The sequence below is a fragment of the Dendrobates tinctorius genome, unplaced genomic scaffold (genome assembly GCF_039654945.1).
Source record: "Dendrobates tinctorius isolate UK_male_01 unplaced genomic scaffold, ASM3965494v1 ptg000103l, whole genome shotgun sequence".
NCBI classification, from domain to species: domain Eukaryota; kingdom Metazoa; phylum Chordata; class Amphibia; order Anura; family Dendrobatidae; genus Dendrobates; species Dendrobates tinctorius.
Genome location: NW_027361771.1, coordinates 12,497,225 through 12,516,943, shown reverse-complemented (window position 1 = coordinate 12,516,943; position 19,719 = coordinate 12,497,225). Strand labels below are relative to the sequence as shown.

At 42.8% G+C, this 19,719-nt stretch overlaps 1 protein-coding gene across 1 annotated transcript in view; it reads right to left on the bottom strand.

Moving 5' to 3' along the window:
- GAA (alpha glucosidase) overlaps nt 1-19,719 on the bottom strand; it is a 148,495-nt gene that overhangs the window by 2,460 nt on the left and 126,316 nt on the right. The window contains exons 17-19 of the mRNA XM_073588085.1: nt 6,270-6,368; nt 3,794-3,958; nt 3,555-3,707 (exon numbers count right to left, since the gene is read on the bottom strand). Of these exons, the coding sequence (XP_073444186.1) occupies nt 3,555-3,707; nt 3,794-3,958; nt 6,270-6,368 (417 nt within the window). The remainder of the gene's footprint in view (nt 1-3,554; nt 3,708-3,793; nt 3,959-6,269; nt 6,369-19,719) is intronic.

Sequence of the window (19,719 nt, the reverse complement as noted above, 5' to 3'; positions counted from 1 at the left end):
TTAAATTGGCTTCAATAATTGTGGTTTTATTTTTTCATAACCATGTCCTACATAACGGTTCTGCTTAAAGTGCTACTCTGGTACTTTATAGCCTATCCTTCACATAGGTCATCATTATCAGATCGGTGGGAGTTTGACACCCACATCCCCGCCGATCTGCTGTTCTTTGTGCCAGCGAGAACTGGATGTGCCCAGTTGTGGAGGGTAACTGATCCATAACCTGTATAGTGGGTATTGCAGGTCCACACCTATCCATTTAGCATGGATCTGCAGTACCCCGCTGCAGCCATCAGGGCTGTGGAGTCGGAGTCGGAGTCGTGGAGTCGGAGTTAGTTTTGGTTGGAGTCGGAGTCGGTAGAAATGTACCGACTCCAGCTTTAAAAAAAATGTATTAATATTTCATAATTGAACTTTCATATGAATTTTATAAATGTTACTCAAATATATATGTTCTATCAAACTATGAACAACAGTGATAAGCAGTTCTGCTGGAGATAGAGACATTTCTTACTTCTTGTGTGTCACTGTTCTCCACTGCCCTTATCTAATCTTATACTTGGTTAACCTCATGCTGCCCCAACCCCCCTACTTACAATGTATGAAACTGAAAGTGAAAATGTGTTGCAAATTCTTAGTAGTAAAGCTCCTCCTCTAGACTAGATCATACTAGGTGTGCGTCTTCCAAGCATCTCACAGCTGCCTGCTACTCAGAAGAGGAAGACTGTAAGAAGTATTATCCTTTCAGCAAACTTTGCATCAGTTAACTGTGAGTACATGAGGAATAATAACAGTATTACTGACCACTATATCAGTTGTACAACCTGGCAATAATTTTGTACAATTGTTTTTAGGAAAAACAATTGTCATTTGGATTGTGAATGCAGAATTAAAAACCTGAGAATGTCAAAGAAGCATCACATTAAATCAGCTGTATTTGAACATTTCACCATCACTCAAGATAGAAAACATTATGTCTGTCAGTGTATGACAAATGATCCAGACAAAAACAAATGCTGTGAAGCCAAGATGAGTGCATATTCAGGCAAAGATAAAAATGCTCCTACCAGAGCTTCTAATCTAAAGAGACATTTACAGCGCTTTCATCCAGAAGTACTGAAAGCAGTGGATGAGAAAGACTGCATCCAAACCAATGAACCAGTGCCCAGCTCTTCCAGCCAAACAAAGGAGCAGAGAACTTTGCAGCCATCAGTTGCAAGATATTTTGTCAGTGACAAAGTTACTGTGACAATGACAGTAGATACATTTAAAAAACAGATCATAGAGCTTGTTGTAAAGGATAGTGTGCCTATTTCATTATTTTCACGACCAGCTTTTAAGTGTCTGAATGGGGAAATGGCCCGCAAGCTTGGTGTTTCTCTGGAGAGAGAGAGTATTAGAAAATTAGTAATCGAAGAAGCTTTTAAACAAAAGGAAGAACTTAAAAAAACTCTCAAGGGATGCTTTCTGTTTCTTAAAATGGATGCCTGCACACGTCACAGAGTGAACTATTTTGCCATCAATGTCCGATTTGTTTGTGACAAAAATGAAATAGTTACCAAGACATTGGCAGTAAAAGACACCAAAGCTCATCACACCAGTGAGTTTCTCCAGGTCTTGGTGGAAAAGGTTCTGCAAGACTATGAACTTAAAAAAGAGCAAGTTCTTTCTGTCGTAACTGACAATGCTTCAAATATGATAAGTACTATTAAGCTAATGAATGAGAGTAATGATGGTGACCAGCAGCTAGAAGAACATTCTGGGTCCACAGACACAGAAATGTTTGAAATAGAGGAACACAGTATTGTAACTGAGGAGCAAACTGAAGTTGCTTCAGATGAACAGCAACATGATAGTTTAGATGATCTTGTTGAAACTGTGTCAATATGTTCTTTCATTCATCACATGCGCTGTGTTGTGCATATGCTACAGCTGGCTATAAGAGACAATCTGCAAGAAGGACATGCTGCTGCACTGATTGGCAAGGTGAGAAAATTGGCTACTGTTGCCAGAACCCCTAAAGTCGACTCAATTTTGAAGAGACGTGCTGGAAAAGGGGCAATTATTGATCAAGCCACACGATGGGGCAGTACTTATTTAATGATTCAGCGCTTGGTTGAACTGAAAACCTTTCTTGTAGACATGGCTAACCCTCAACTGACGCTAAATGAAAGTCAGTGGAATCAGGTGACTGAGCTGGAAAAATTGCTAGAGCACCCATTTACAGTGACTAAAAAATTACAAGCAGAGGACTTAACTCCAGGTATTTTCTTAAAGGAGTGGAAGAACCTAATGTTTCGCCTGTCCCAAAGAGGAGGGTTAATTGCAAGTGGCATTGCTACATCAATGAAACGGAGAGAGGAGCTACTATTACAAAATAACATTCTTTTGGCAGCTGTTTATGTAGACCCAATGCATCGGATTCTTCTAGATGATCAACAGCTAAGTAAAGGAAAAGAAGCTCTGTTTGAAATAGCAGTAAGGATGAAAGGGTTGCAGAACAGTCAGGAGGAACAAGAAGAATTTGGTCGTCCTGCCACATCTTCACCCTCATCATCAACTGATGAAGAATTTAATTTTGAAAAATATTTGGATCACAATGACCGTGCAAAGCGTTCCCGCATAGAAGAAGAGTCATCCCCATCAAGGAACACAGCCAGTACATTTCAGCAGAATTTTTCATGTGCACTAAAAGAAATTGAGAAATTTGACCGTTCATCAAAAATAACAGTGCAACAAGCGATTCCTCTGTATCCTGACATTGTCAGAGATGTTGCCCGAGTGGTTACTGCTTTGCCACCAACACAAATTAGTGTAGAGAGGTTTTTCTCTGCTCTCAAAATAATTAGATCAGATTTGAGGACATCCATGAAGGAGGATCTGACAGAGGCAATACTTTTTCTGAGGACAAATTTATAGATTTCTTCTTATTAACTGCATAAAAGTGTTTATTGCATATTTACTTACAGTTTAGAAAAGTTTATAAAAGTTATTTGCTATATTCTAATTGTATTCTAATAAATGTAGTTTTTGCTCTAAGTGGTCTGATTACTTATATGATGGTGAGAAACTGAATAAGCACGATGTTTAATATTTTACAACAGTAAATTTGTTGTTATGAATTGGCCATTTATGAAGGAGTCGGAGTCGGAGTCGGAGCCTGATAAAATCCAGGAGTCGGAGTCGCAACTGTGGCTTACCGACTCCACAGCCCTGGCAGCCATTACGGTCTATGTACAGTAGGTGTGTAGTTCCACTCTGCAACTAATCACTTCCAGACAGCGGTGGCTCAAGGAGTCGTACCCACACCGATAGGATATGGATGACCTATTCTAAGGATATGCTATAAGTTACAGGATAACCCCTTCGATTTACATTTATTTCTACAAAAGGTACAGGAAGAAATACTTAAATTCTTCCAGAGGGAGAAATCTCCATCAAATCTACCTGGGTCTGTCCGATACAAGAAAAATATGAGCAAAGGCATTGTTATATTGTAAAATCACCAATTATCATTTTATAATATCTGTTATGTAAAAAACAGTAGCGTTCAATACCTTGGTATCTGATCTGAATGCAAAGTCTTTGGTGGGCACCTGGTTAACCAGAACCTTCTTGGGAGGGTTTGGTATGCCAAATATTTGCACTGATGCCAGTCTGAGGCCGTCTGCTTCACTGTTCAAGTGCATCACTTCACTAACAAGTGCATTCTGTGACAAAGAGCCTGAATTAGCTTATAGCATCATAAAGGTAATCTAAGTTTTAGGAACAATGCCCGACACATTACATTACGTACATTTGTCGCAATGAACAGCACTTGAGTGTAATCCATCCTCTCAAAAGTTCCTAAACTGTCTCCATCATCCCAGAACAGATCTCCTCTTGCAAATCCCTCTGGTGTAAGTGCCACCACTAGGTTCAGGCAACTCTTGCGGGTCTCCTCTGTAGTCAGACCCGGTACCTGCATAGAGAGAACAGAAGTGAAACAGATTTCCCATGAATTAAATGAGATTTATGAATAAATGGACAAACGAAGTGCCCCGACTATCAGATTTCTGGTCTGTTTCAGTAAGAATTTTGGGGGCAGGAGTTGCAGTCGCTCCAGGACCCTGGAGTAAAGGAGTAAAAAAAAAAAAGTCACTTTAACCAAAAGTAAAACCAATTAAAATGGCTCGTGATCGCTGGGGGCCCTATTAAAGATTTTGCATTGGTGCCTATGAGATTTAAGTTACACCACTGATAAGTTGTTTGTTTTTTTTTAAAGTGAATCTGTCAGCAGGATTTCATCCCCCAAACTATTTATATGCACATATAGCTCTTTCATAGACAAGTCCAGCAATACCTTTACATGGCCAGTCCATTACTCTGTTACTGACAAACCAGAGTTGTATTTGTTATCCATATAAAGTTGTAGAAATATTTGTAGATGTGAAGCCTCTGTCACTCCAGCTCTATTCCCAGCCCACCACCGCCTCCTCCTGCTTGACTGATTGCCTGCCTGAAGTCACACACTGTATATAGGCTAAGGAACCATCAATCAAGCAGGAGGTGGCGGCACTGGGTGGGGAATAGAGCTGGAGTGACAGAGGCTTCAAAACTTCACATCGCTTTTCATCCTCATGTGCCTTTTAATTCATATGCTGACTTCTCCGTAACAGAGAAACAAACCTTCCATGTAAAAGTATTGCTGGCCTGGTCTGTGAAAGAGCTACATGCACAAATAGTTTAGACGGGGGATGAAATCCTGCTAACAGACTGCTTTTATATACCGCTATTAACCTGCAGATATAGGGTTAATCTGCAGCTCAACAGCATTATGACGGTGCTAGGGTTTGATATTCTCTTTCTCACAGGATTATTAATACTATTTTTGTACCATCCTGTGCCCTGCTTATCTGCATTGAGCAATGCCACCCGGGCAATATACAGTATTATTTATCAGGGCACAAATATTTTTTTAAGGGAAAATGTGTAAACACCTCCATAAAAATTCAGTGTTTGCCCGGGAGGATACAGTGGGAATAATGTGCTGTGTCATTCAGGCAAGGGGGTGTCTTTAAGAAGGCAAATCAATCCTCAAATGTTGCCATTTAACCCTCGTTGGTGTGTCTTCACAGATATATGGCACAAGTAGTTTGTTAATTAGCTCACATCCTGATCTCACTCTACAAAGTTGTAAGGGTGTTACTAAAGGGGTGATCCAGGACTAATTTTTTTTTTGCTACAAGACACAAATGAATAGACACGTAGTTGCTGACTAGTTACTATCTACCTGCCTATTCTATCTGGGACCAGCTCAGAGTGATCATGGTCCGCTCCTGCTGGTGATTCAGCTGCTCCAAGTCAACATGGCACTTCCTCCTCTTCCAGGCTGCCATGTCGAGAGGGTGTGACTTCCGACTGACAGACGGCTTCCTGCAGTTAGGCAACAGCAGTCACACTCTTCACCAGAGCAGAACAGAAGAGAAGTCGCTACACTGTCAATATGACATTAGCGGAAGCTGCGGAATCACAGGCAGGAGCGGTCTGTGACTGCTCGGTACTAGCAGAGATACGTCACCGGGCACAGGAGGCAAGTAGTAGGCAAGTATATGCCTGGTCATTCTTGGGCTCATAGTAAAAAATTAATAGTCCTGGATAACCCCTTTGAGCCTTAGCAATTTTATACAGTGAAATCATCTAGAAGACAATGCCAGATTTTCACCATCTAATGCCTCATTAAGAAGTCTGTGATTTTTCTCATCCGCAAAAAAAGGTCTAAGTGTCATCAGTATTTTGAATCTGAGCGTCAAAATTTGGTCAGTGTCAGTTTTACCATCAGGGTATCATAAGTCATTTTTACATATAAAAAAATGCTAATGACGCACAACACAAGGGTTGCACACTGATGCCATCCATGTGCCATCTGTGATTTATATGGATCCCTAGCCTTGTACGAGAAATTTTGATCCGTGACTGATCAAAAACAGACATATTTCTGTGATTTTTGACAGAAACACTATCTGCAAAAAAGAAAAAAAAACAAACCCCGTACATGTGAATAGGATCAAAGATTTTAAAGGAAAAGTTTTATATCTGAAAATCACACACAGAACACGAACAGCTGAATGAGGTGTATTGCAGATTTATTAACATCACTCACATAGGGAGACATGGTGGAGGCAAGTACTCTTACTAAGCTCTACCACAACAGCTCCTCCCCGCCTGTAGCACAGTAGAAAGAAAGCAGCCATCATTAAAAGTCAGCTCAGAAAGATTACTGCTACTCTTACCTGTACAGGTAAAATATGGCCTCCTCTAACATGAACATTAATTGTATCCATTGGTGTAGGAAGATTGATCCATTGGCCCTTAGCTTGAATTTGTACACCCTGAGAAAGAAGAGACATTCCCTGTAAATACTAAAATGCACAATGGGAATCTAAAACTATTAGACAATAATAAGACAGCAGCGTAATGCACAAGCACAGACCCCAATTACAGCTATTTGTGACTTACTGAGCTGCTTGCTGTAGTTTTGATAAAAAAAACAAAAAAAAAAACACTTTTTCCCGCAGATTATTATTAGAGGACTAGAAAACCTGCTGCCATATAGTCCTCTATATTCCTGAGCTGTGTGTAACCCTGTCCCATTACGGATAGGTAGCTTTCTGTGCATTAGCAGAAAGCTACCAATCAGTGGAGTGGGGGATAGGTTATACTGAGCTCAGCATTCTGAGAACTGCTAGATCTGCAGAAGAGAAAACAGTGTTTTTATCAAAACTGCAACAAGCAGTCCAAATAAGTGATACATCAATGGAATCAGTGTCCCTGACATAACTTAGGTTATATACACATGTTGAGTAATTTCTTGCAGAAATTTCTGCAACTCTTAGCAGCAAAAACGCTGCGGAAAATTCCACTGTGTTTTTGGTGCGTTTTTTTGCAAGCATTGTTTTCCTGTGCATTCAATTGGTCAAAATCGCAGGCAAAAACGCACAAAGAATTGACATGCTGCAGATTTAAACACACTGCAAATCTTGATCATGTGCACATCACTTCAGGATTTCCATTGACTTTGGCATAAGGAATTCATAGCATTTTTGGGCCAATTCCACGCAGAAAAAAAAAGCATCAAAAACGCATCGTGTGCACACAACAGACTTAATGCTGTTCTCACATGAAATGACAAAAAGCAAGTAACAGTTTCCCTTTAACCCCTTTCCTACATTAGACGTACTATTCCGTCCATGTGACGTAAGTCCCAAGGACGGAATAGTACGTCTAGCGCGATCAGCTGCGCTCACAGGGGGAGCGCAGCTGATCGCGCGGCCGGGTGTCAACTGATTATCACAGCTGACACCCGGCACTATGTGCCAGGGGCGGTCACGGACTGCCCCCAATACGTTAACCCCTGGCACACTGCGATCAAACACGATCACAGTGTACCGGGGGTTTAGGGAAGCATCGGGAGGGAGGGGGCTCCCTCCGTGCTTCCTTGAGACTTCCACAGCAGCGCGATGTGCAGCGCTGCTGTGGGGGTCTCCTTCCCTGCAGGTCTGTGAATCCAAAATTGCGGCGGGACCTTCGGGGGCCTGCAGAGAGGCGGCTTCCTCATGCCTGCAAAGCGCTGGCATGAGGAAGCCTGCAGCACTGCCTGTGACAGATCGCTGATCTGTCACAGCGATCTGTCACATGACAGTTATGTCCCCCCTGGGACATTTGTAATAAAGTTAAAAAAAGGTGTAAAAATAATTTATAAAAAAATTGCTAAATCAATTTAAAAAAAAAATATTCCCTAATAAATTCATTTTTCGAAAAATAAAAAAAAACAAAAAACAATAAAAGTACACACATTTGGTATCGCCACGTCCGTAACGACCCGCCCTATAAAACTGTCCCACTAGTTAACCCGTTTATTGAACCCCTTAAAAAATAAAAAAACGAAGCAAAAAATAAAGCTTTATCATCATACCGCCAAACAAAAAGTGCAATAACGCGCGATCAAAAAGACAGATATAAATAACCATGGTAGCGCTGAAAACATCATCTTGTCCCGCAAAAAACGAGCCACCACACAGCATCATCAGCGAAAAAACAAAAAAATGATAGCTTGCAGAATAAAGCGATGCAAAAATAATTTTTTTTTATAAAAAATTGTTTTCATTGCATAAAAGCGCCAAAACAAACGACAAATGAGGTATCGCTGTAACCGTACTGACCCGAAGAATAAAACTGCTTTATCAATTTTACCGCACGCGGAACGGTGTAAACGCACCCCCCAAAAGAAATTCATGAAACGCTGGTTTTTGTTCATTCTGCGTCCCAAAAATCGGAATAAAAAGCGATCAAAAGATGTCACGTGCCCGAAAATGATACTAATAAAAACGTCAACTCGTCCCGCAAAAAATAAGACCTCACATGACTCGGTGGGTTAAAATATGGAAAAATTATAGCTCTCAATATGTGGTGATGCAAAAACTATTTTTACAATAAAAGTGTCTTTTAGCGTGCGACAGCCACCAAATATAAATACCGCCATAAATAGTAAATCAAACCCCCCGTTATCACCCCCTTAGTTAGGGAAAAATAATTTAGAAAAAAAAAAATGTATTTCCATTTTCCCATTAGGGCTAAGATTAGGGGGCTAGGGGTGTGTTGGGGTTAGAGTTGGAGTTAGAATTGGGGAGTTTCCACTATTTTGGCACATCAGGGGCTTTCCAACCGCGACATGGCGTCCGATCTCCATTCCAGCCAAAAAAGTCAAATGGCGCTGCTTCCCTTCCGAGCTCTGCCATGCGCCCAAATAGTGGTTTACCCCCACATATGGGGTATCAGTGTACTCAGGACAAATTGCACAATATCTTTTGGGGTCCTGTTACTCTTGGGAAAATAACAATTGGGGGTGAAAAGATCATTTTTGTGGAAAAAATATGATTTTCTAATTGTACGGCTGTATGTCATAAACTGCTGTGAAGCCCTTGGGGGTTCAAAGTGCTCACCACATATCTAGTTAAGTTCCTTTTTTCTAGTCTAGTTTCCAAAATGGGGTCACTTGTGGGGGGTTTCCACTGTTTAGGCACATCAGGGGCTCTCCAAACTTGACATGGCATCCGATCTGAATTCCAGCCAATTTTGCAGTGAAAAAGTCAAACGGCGCTCCTTCCCTTCCGAGCTCTGCCATGCGCCCAAACAGTGGTTCCCCCCCACATATCAGGTATCAGCGTACTCAGGACAAATTGCACAATAACTTTCCCGGTCCAATTTCTCCTGTTACCCTTGGTAAAATAAAAAAAATTGAACCTGAAGTAAATTTTTTTGTGAAAAAAAGTTAAAATGTTCATTTTTTTAAGCATTCAAAAAATTCCTGCGAAGCACCTGAAGGGTTAATAAACTTCTTGAATGTGGTTTTGAGCACCTTGAGGGGTGCAGTTTTTAGAATGGTGTCACTTTTGGGTATTTTCTATCATATAGACCCCTCAAAGTGACTTCAAATGTGATGTGGTCCGTAAAAATAAAATGGTGTTGTAAAAATGAGAAATTGCTGGTCAACTTTTAACCCTTATAACTTCCTAACAAAAAAAAAAAAATTGTTTCCAAAATTGTGCTGATGTAAAGTAGACATGTAGAAAATGTTATTTATTAACTATTTTGTGACACATAACTCTCTGGTTTAAGGGCATAAAAATTCAAAATTTGAAAATTGCAAAATTTTCTAAATTTTCACCATATTTCCGTATTTTTCATAAATAAACGCAAGTTATAGCGAAGAAATTTTACCACTAAAGTGAAGTAAAATAAGTCACGAGAAAACAATCTCAGAATCGTCTAGATCAGTTGAAGCATTCCTGAGTTATTACCTCATAAAGGGACAGTGGTCAGAATTGTAATAATTGGCTCGGGAATTAACGTGCAAACCACCCTTGGTAGTAAAGGGGTTAAAGAATAAGCTGTGACAGTATATTCAATGTTCGGCACTAGGGGAGGAACTAGAAATCTTAAGGTCATGTGAAAACACACCTAAATATAAAGCAAGGTTGATTCCTCCCCCCATTGCAGAACTTTCCTACTAAAATAACTGCAATATATACATAGTGTCAATATGTCCAAGTAAGTGTCCAAAGAAAACAGTTACACTGACTACTGTATTTTTCAGACTATAACATGCACTTTTTTTCCCTCCCAAAATGTGGAGATAAATGGGGGGTGCGTCTTATAGTGTGGATGTACCGGCTCTAGTTGTGGTAGGAAGGTGGGTGAGTGGTTTCAGCAGAGCAGCAGGTCACAGAAGCAGGAGTTGGTGGCTGCGGCTAACTCCTGTGCCCGCTGCTAAAGAGAAATGAATATTCTCTGCATTCCACGCCCATGGGTGTGGAGGGCAACGAATATTCATTTCTTTTTGGCATCCTGGTATGATTGGCCCCATCCCTGGTATGCATGGCCTCATCCTTATTGTGGTATGATTGGCCCCATCCCGGTCCTGGTATGCATGGTCACATCCTTATTCTGGTATGATTAGCCCTACCCCGATCCTGGTATGCATGGCCCCATCAGAAAAGATAACAAAAAAAAAAAACACATTACACTTACCTTCCTCCGTTCCCTCGCAGTTGCCTGCTCCGTTGTCAGCAGCTGATTAATGCTTGTAAGCAGCGCATGGCAGGGATGTCATGCGCTGCTCACAAGCAGTGCACAGCTGCCGGAATACTCACCGGAACTGTTCATCGCAGAGAGCAGTGAGCATTCATTGCTCTTCAGTAGCGCGCAGCATCAGCCGCCGGTGGTCACGTGTGCCGATACTTAAAGGGAACCTGTCACCCTTTTTTTTGCCCTATCAGCTGCCGGCATTGACATCAGGGGCTTATCTACAGCATTCTGTAATGCTGTAGATAAGCCCGCGATGTAACCTGAAAGATGAGAAAAACACGTTAGATTATACTCACCGGAGGGGGCGGTCCGGTCCGATGGATGTGACAGTCCGGTCCGGCTCCTCCCATCTTCATACGATGCCGTTCTCTTCTTCCCTTCCTGTAGTAGCTCCAGCGCAGGCGCACTGCTCTGCCCTGTTGTGGGCAGAGCAGAATACTGCAGTGCGCAGGCGCCAGACCTCTCCCGACGCCTGTGCACTGCAGGACTCTGCTCTCAATAGGGTAGAGCAGTGCGCCAGCGCCAAAGCCACTACAGGAAGGGAAGACAAGGACGTCATCGCATGAAGATGGGAGGCGCCGGACCAGACCGCCCCTTCCGGTGAGTATAATCTAGCGTGTTTTTCTTATCTTTCAGGTTACATCGGGGGCTTATCTACAGCATTACAGAATGCTGTAGATAAGCCCCTGATGTCAATGCCGGCAGCTGATAGGGCAAAAAAAGGGTGACAGATGCCCTTTAAGAGAAATGTGAATATTAAGTACAGAATTGACCACATATTTTGCTTCAGTTTTTTTCCTTACTAATTTCCTCCTCTAAAACCTAGGTGCGTCTTATAGTCCGCACATGAAAGGGGCAGTTATAAAGAGAAAAGGTCAGCACGAATTTGGCATGTAAAAGTAAATACATGGCTGAAATGATGCTATAATACTGATTACATTGATACCTTTTGTTTAAATCCATTTTGTTGTTCTTCTGAAATAATCATTTCATTTATGCTAATTAGGTTCAAGGGCAAGGGGGATGTACTGTGCACAGGGAGGGGAAGATCCAGTGCAAAGTCTGGCCCTGTGCACCTAAACCTAACTAGCATAACAAGTCAAATCGTGATTACTCAAGAACAAAGATTTCTTTAAAAGGTATCAACTTAATCAGAGTTGCAGCCATGTCATTACTTTAGATTCCAAATTCATGCCGTTTGATTCTCTTTCATACACTAAGCTTTCATTAAGGTAATAAACTCTTGGAAAACTATAATGCAGTCTTTTAAACCCCTTCTAGGTTAGCTGGAGTCAAAGTCCTGAGAAACCCACTATTTGCACAAAACAAATAAGTGCTCACACAATTGTGTATGGACATAATGGGAAGTCTCTGTATCTGTACACAACTGAGCACTTCTTACCTGGGGTGTGAGCAATCGGTGGTGGTGGTCTATAAACTTTAACCCCTTAATGACCGCCGATATGCCTTTTAACAGTGGCAGTTATGGGTACTTCTTCCTCAGCGCCCCATTTTAACGGCGCTGAGAAATTAGGTTATAGTGCCTCTCCAGCGTCATAAAATCTTGATTCAGACATGATTCGGGTCAGTTTTTACCATCCCCAGTGTTGTGATTGACGTTGTTCACCGAAAAAATTCTGACTTCCCATTTATGTCTCTCACCTCAGTTATGATCTAGCATACTAGATGACAGAGAAATTGGGTTCCCTGAGCTTCCCCCGGTACCTGCGGCATCCCTCAGTCCCTCTGGCTGTGCCCTGGCGTCTTCTTCCGGGAAAAACAAAACAATGGCGTGCGCAGGCGCAGTGCGACCGCCGAGATCTGCCGGTTGGCACCAATAAGAAATTTTTCCTATTAGTTCAGTTGGGGTTAGCGTGGTTGTGTTATGGGTGTGTTAAGGTTGGAGTTAGAATTGGGGGGTGTCCACTATTTATGAACATTAAGGGGACTCCAAACACGATTCCAGCCAATTTTGCGTTTAGAAAGTCAAACGGTGCTCCTTCTCTTCTGAGCCCTGCCATGCGCTCAGTTTCCCCCACATACAGGGTATCGTCGTACTCAGGAGAAACTGCACAACAAATTTTGTGGTCCATTTTCTCCTGCTACCCTTGTGAAAATTAAAGTTTGGCTCCAAAGTAACTTTTTGGTGAAAAAAATCGTAGTTACTTACCGTTAACGGTATTTCTCTGATCCCATGACAGCACCACGGAGAGAGGGGATCCGCCCCACGGGGACAGGAAACCTACCGATAAAAAGGTGGTACCTCTCTCCCGCATCAGTTGTTTTACAGAGCATTAAAGGAACTTCAGCCTAATACTAACACAACACTAAGAAAAAGGAATTTCTATAATTATTAAACTGCATAGAGGAGACACCATGTGACTTTCTGACTAAACTGTATTTACAATAAGTGCGCACCCCCCCACGTGTAGGGAGGGAATACACGGGTGCCGTCATGGGATCAGAGAAATACCGTTAACGGTAAGTAACTACGATTTTCTCTTTCCCCCCATGACGGCACCACGGAGAGAATTGCAGAGACTATCTATTAGGGGGGGACCACTGCTTCCAACACCCTTCTACCAAAGGTTAGATCTGAGGAGGTGGCTAGGTCCAGCCGATCGTGGTTCAAGAAAGTTGAAGGAGAGGACCAAGTAGCGGCTCTACATATCTGCCCAATGGAGACGCCTGCTCTCTCTGCCCAGGAAGTTGACACCGCTCTTGTGGAATGGGCCGTTATTCTGCCTGGGATGTCCGCGCCTTCTGACAAGTACGACAAGGTGATGGCGTCCCTTATCCACCTCGACAGCGTGCTCTTTGATGCCTTTCACCCTTTCTTTGGCCCCTGGAAGCAGACAAAAAGAGACCTATCCTTCCTACACTCCCTGGTTGCCGCTAAGTATTCCATTAAGCATCTTCTGACATCTAATGTGTGCAAGGTCTCTTCTCCCTTGTTTTTGGGATTGGGGCAAAAGGAGGGGAGGGAGATTTCCTGAGTACTGTGGAATCGGGATGCTACCTTCGGCAGATAGGCTGGGTCTGTCCTAAGTACCACCCTGTCATCCTGAATCTGTATGAATGGAGGAAAGGCTGACAGGGCCTGGATGTCGCTAATTCTACGGGCCAATGTGAGGGCAACCAGGAGGGAGGTCTTGAGAGATATTAATTTTAGCGGTGCTTCCTGTAAAGGCTCAAAGGGGGGCTTGGTCAGGGCTGAGAGTACCAAGTTTAGATCCCAGGGAGGGGTGTTTAGGGAAGACACAGGCCTGGATCTACTGACTGCCTTAATGAACCTGGACACCCAACGATTCCCTGCCAAGTCACAGTTGTATAGGGCCCTCAGGGCTGCCACTTGAACCTTTAGTGTGCTGGTAGCTAGGCCTTGCTCTAAGCCCCTTTGTAGGACCTCTAAGATCTTTGATATGGGTACCTTCCCCTTTGGACTAGCCTTTGATACTGAAAGGAACTTCCTCCAGACCCTCCCGTACTGCTTAGTGGTTATCGGCTTCCTGCTTCGTAGTAGCGTGGATACTAGATTTTGGGAGAAGCCTCTGTTGATTAATAGAGCCCTTTCAAATTCCAGGCCGTCATGTGTAGGTTCTCCGCCTGAGGGTGCAGTACTGGGCCCTGGGAGAGTAAGTTCGGGATATCCGGGAGGACCCAAGTATCGGAGATGGACATTCTCCTCAACCAAGAGAACCACGTCCTTCTCGGCCAGAAGGGGGCTATTAATATTACCCTTGCTTTGTCCTCCCAAATCTTCCTTAGAACTGATGGGATTAAGGCTATTGGCAGGAACACATATGCAAGGGGAAAGTGCCAGGGGATCATAAGGGCGTCCAGGGCTATCGGGTCCCCGGATGGGTCTATGGAACAGAATGTTTTCATTTTCCGATTCGTCTTGTTGGCGAATAGGTCTACATTGGGTTTCCCCCATAGCTTTGTGATCTGATTGAAAACTTCCTGGTTCAGCTCCCATTCGCCCTGTCTCAGCTGTGTGCGACTTAAAAAGTCCGCCATCACACTGTCTGCCCCTTTTATGTGTAATGCAGTTAGTGAGCCTAGGTTCCCCTCTGCAAAGTGGAAAATTGACTTTGTCACGTCCATAAGGGTACAGGATCTCGTGCCCCCCTGATGATTTAAGTAAGCAACTACAGTGCTGTTGTCCAAGAACACTCTTACGTGGTGGCGTCTGAGGGGGTTTAGAAAATACGGGAGGGCGCGCTTCACCGCTAAAAGCTCCTTCATATTCGAGGAGGCTGTCTTTTCGTTTTCTGTCCAGGCTCCTTGTGCTACCTGTTTGTCCAAGTGAGCCCCCCACCCCCTGGGGCTTGCGTCTGTAGTAAGGATCTGAGAGAGCGGTATCACCCAAGGAACCCCCCTGGATAGGTTGGATGGTTTCGTCCACCACTGTAGAGAGCGAGCTGTTACGGGTGAGATGTATAACTGCCCTTCTAAATTCCCGTGAAGAGAAATTTCTGCCTCTAGTATCTCCCCCTGGAGATCTCTTGTACGAGCTTGGGCCCACTGGACAGCTGGTAGGCAGGCTGTCATTGAGCCGAGCAAGGACATGGCCTTCCTGAGTGTCATTAGTGTCCGTGTTATTGCTCCTGTTAGCTGTTCTATGTGTAGCCTTTTCCCTTTGGGGAGGCGGCACTCCTGCCTGATGGAATCTATGGTTATGCCCAAATATTCTTGCACTTGACTCGGAATTAACCGAGATTTCGGTAGTTTCAGCAGCCAATCTAGGTTGGATAAAGATTCCATAGTCTGGTTCAACTGGTCTCTGCAATCACCGAGGGACTTGCCTACTACTAGGAAGTCATCCAAGTATGGGACTATTAGGACGTCCTGTTCTCTCAAGTGTGCCATAACCTCCGATATGATTTTTGTGAATACTCTCGGGGCGACGGCCAGCCCGAATGGGAGGGCTTTGAATTGGTAATGCTTTATTTCTCCCCCTATTGTGACTGCTATTCTGAGAAACCGGCGGTAGTCTATGTGTATGGGGATGTGAAAGTACGCGTCTTTTAAAGTCGAGTACTGTCATGTAACAAGCTGGAAACAATATCTTTACTGCAGATTTTATTGTTTCCATATTGAATGGAGGAATCACTAGGCATTTGTTTAACCTTTTTAGGTTCACTATCGTCCTGAACGTCCCATCTGGTTTCTTCCGCAAGATGATAGGGGAATAGAAGCCTTCTCCTTTTTCTTGGTGGGGAACCTCCTGCAACACCGCTTTCTCCACCAGGGTCTGAATCTCTTGTTGTACTGCAACTTGCTCTTCTATCGACTGCCTCTGTGGGGTCACTACGAAAGAGGGTTTGGGTGAGGTGTGGAATTTTGAGACCTGTTTCTACGATGCTTAGGATCCAGGAACTGCTTGATATCTTTTCCCAGGTCGGGAAGAAGAGGCTCAATCTTCCCCCTACCTGGGAGACACCTTCATTGGGGTTGCTTCTTGTCTGCTGGTTTCCCGAACATGAACCGCTTCCCTTTGCCTCTTCTATCTTCCCACTTGTCCTGGGAGTTTTTAGGTGGCTTCCTTTGGATAAATTTCCTGCTCCAAAAACGTTTGAAGGGGAAATTGGATGGGTTAGGGAAAGACTTCTTTTTATCCCGTCTTCTCAAGTATATCGTCAGTGTAGCCCCGAAAAGGAATTCACATCACAGGGGATGGAGCACAACTTTGTTTTTGTTTGCAGGTCTCCCGTCCAGCACTTGAGCCATAGAGCCCTTCGTGCTGCATTCGAGAATGAGGCTGCCCTGGCTGTCAACCTGATTGAATCCGCGGATGCGTCCGCTAGAAATGCCGCTGTTCCTCTCATTAACGGGACGGAGTCCAGGAGTGCTCCCCTTGGCGTTTTGTTCCTTAGTTGGTCGTCCAGCTGGTCCAGCCACACCATCAGGGCTCTGGCTGTGCAAGTGGCAGCTATAGCGGGTTTTAGTCCACCTCCGGCTGCTTCCCAGGCTCCTTTTAGGAATGTATCCGCTTTTTTATCCATAGGGTCTTTCAGTGTCCCCATGTCCTTTTTCGAGGCTTTTGCTATGGCTACATCCACTTTCGGTGCCTTGTCCCAAAACGAGCAGCTTGGCTCCTCAAAGGGGTATTTCCTTTTCGGTGCTAGGAGGCCCTTTTTCTCTGGCCTTTTCCACTCCCTCTGTATAAGCGCCTGGATTTTATCATTCATGGGAAAAGACCTGCTCTTCTTCTGCTCCAACCCACTAAACATGGCATCCTGGATGGTTCTTTAAGGCCTGGTGTCTACTAGCCCCATAGTGGTTCTGTCAGGCTGTGGAGTCGGAGTCGTGGAGTCGGAGTTAGTTTTGGTTGGAGTCAGAGTCGGTAGAAATGTACCGACTCCAGCTTTAAAAAAAATGTATTAATATTTCATAATTGAACTTTCATATGAATTTTATAAATGTTACTCAAATATATATGTTCTATCAAACTATGAACAACAGTGATAAGCAGTTCTGCTGGAGATAGAGACATTTCTTACTTCTTGTGTGTCACTGTTCTCCACTGCCCTTATCTAATCTTATACTTGGTTAACCTCATGCTGCCCCAACCCCCCTACTTACAATGTATGAAACTGAAAGTGAAAATGTGTTGCAAATTCTTAGTAGTAAAGCTCCTCCTCTAGACTAGATCATACTAGGTGTGCGTCTTCCAAGCATCTCACAGCTGCCTGCTACTCAGAAGAGGAAGACTGTAAGAAGTAATATCCTTTCAACAAACTTTGCATCAGTTAACTGTGAGTACATGAGGAATAATAACAGTATTACTGACCACTATATCAGTTGTACGACCTGGCAATAATTTTGTACAATTGTTTTTAGGTAAAACAATTGTCATTTGGATTGTGAATGCAGAATTAAAAACCTGAGAATGTCAAAGTAGCATCACATTAAATCAGCTGTATTTGAACATTTCACCATCACTCAGGATAGAAAACATTATGTCTGTCAGTGTATGACAAATGATCCAGACGAAAACAAATGCTGTGAAGCCAAGATGAGTGCATATTCAGGCAAAGATAAAAATGCTCCTACCAGAGCTTCTAATCTAAAGAGACATTTACAGCGCTTTCATCCAGAAGTACTGAAAGCAGTGGATGAGAAAGACTGCATCCAAACCAATGAACCAGTGCCCAGCTCTTCCAGCCAAACAAAGGAGCAGAGAACTTTGCAGCCATCAGTTGCAAGATATTTTGTCAGTGACAAAGTTACTGTGACAATGACAGTAGATACATTTAAAAAACAGATCATAGAGCTTGTTGTAAAGGATAGTGTGCCTATTTCATTATTTTCACAACCAGCTTTTATGTGTCTGAATGGGGAAATGGCCCGCAAGCTTGGTGTTTCTCTGGAGAGAGAGTATTAGAAAATTAGTAATCGAAGAAGCTTTTAAACAAAAGGAAGACGCTTTCTGTTTCTTAAAATGGATGCCTGCACACGTCACAGAGTGAACTATTTTGCCATCAATGTCCGATTTGTTTGTGACAAAAATGAAATAGTTACCAAGACATTGGCAGTAAGAGACACCAAAGCTCATCACACCAGTGAGTTTCTCCAGGTCTTGGTGGAAAAGGTTCTGCAAGACTATGAACTTAAAAAAGAGCAAGTTCTTTCTGTCGTAACTGACAATGCTTCAAATATGATAAGTACTATTAAGCTAATGAATGAGAGTAATGATGGTGACCAGCAGCTAGAAGAACATTCTGGGTCCACAGACACAGAAATGTTTGAAATAGAGGAACACAGTATTGTAACTGAGGAGCAAACTGAAGTTGCTTCAGATGAACAGCAACATGATAGTTTAGATGATCTTGTTGAAACTGTGTCAATATGTTCTTTCATTCATCACATGCGCTGTGTTGTGCATACGCTACAGCTGGCTATAAGAGACAATCTGCAAGAAGGACATGCTGCTGCACTGATTGGCAAGGTGAGAAAATTGGCTACTGTTGCCAGAACCCCTAAAGTTGACTCAATTTTGAAGAGATGTGCTGGAAAAGGGGCAATTATTGATCAAGCCACACGATGGGGCAGTACTTACTTAATGATTCAGAGCTTGGTTGAACTGAAAACATTTCTTGTAGACATGGCTAACCCTCAACTGACGCTAAATGAAAGTCAGTGGAATCAGGTGACTGAGCTGGAAAAATTGCTAGAGCACCCATTTACAGTGACTAAAAAATTACAAGCAGAGGACTTAACTCCAGGTATTTTCTTAAATGAGTGGAAGAACCTGATGTTTTGCCTGTCCCAAAGAGGAGGGTTAATTGCAAGTGGCATTGCTACATCAATGAAACGGAGAGAGGAGCTACTATTACAAAATAACATTCTTTTGGCAGCTGTTTATGTAGACCCAATGCATCGGATTCTTCTAGATGATCAACAGCTAAGTAAAGGAAAAGAAGCTCTGTTTGAAATAGCAGTAAGGATGAAAGGGTTGCAGAACAGTCAGGAGGAACAAGAAGAATTTGGTCGTCCTGCCACATTCTTCACCCTCATCATCAACTGATGAAGAATTTAATTTCGAAAAATATTTGGATCACAAGGACCGTGCAAAGCGTTCCCGCATAGAAGAAGAGTCATCCCCATCAAGGAACACAGCCAGTACATTTCAGCAGAATTTTTCATGTGCACTAAAAGAAATTGAGAAATTTGACCGTTCATCAAAAATAACAGTGCAACAAGCGATTCCTCTGTATCCTGACATTGTCAGAGATGTTGCCCGAGTGGTTACTGCTTTGCCACCAACACAAGTTAGTGTAGAGAGGTTGTTCTCTGCTCTCAAAATAATTAGATCAGATTTGAGGGCATCCATGAAGGAGGATCTGACAGAGGCAATACTTTTTCTGAGGACAAATGTACAGATTTCTTCTTATTAACTGCATAAAAGTGTTTATTGCATATTTACTTACAGTTTAGAAAAGTTTATAAAAGTTATTTCCTATATTCTAATTGTATTCTAATAAATGTAGTTTTTGCTCTAAGTGGTCTGATTACTTATATGATGGTGAGAAACTGAATAAGCACGATGTTTAATATTTTACAACAGTAAATTTGTTATGAATTGGCCAT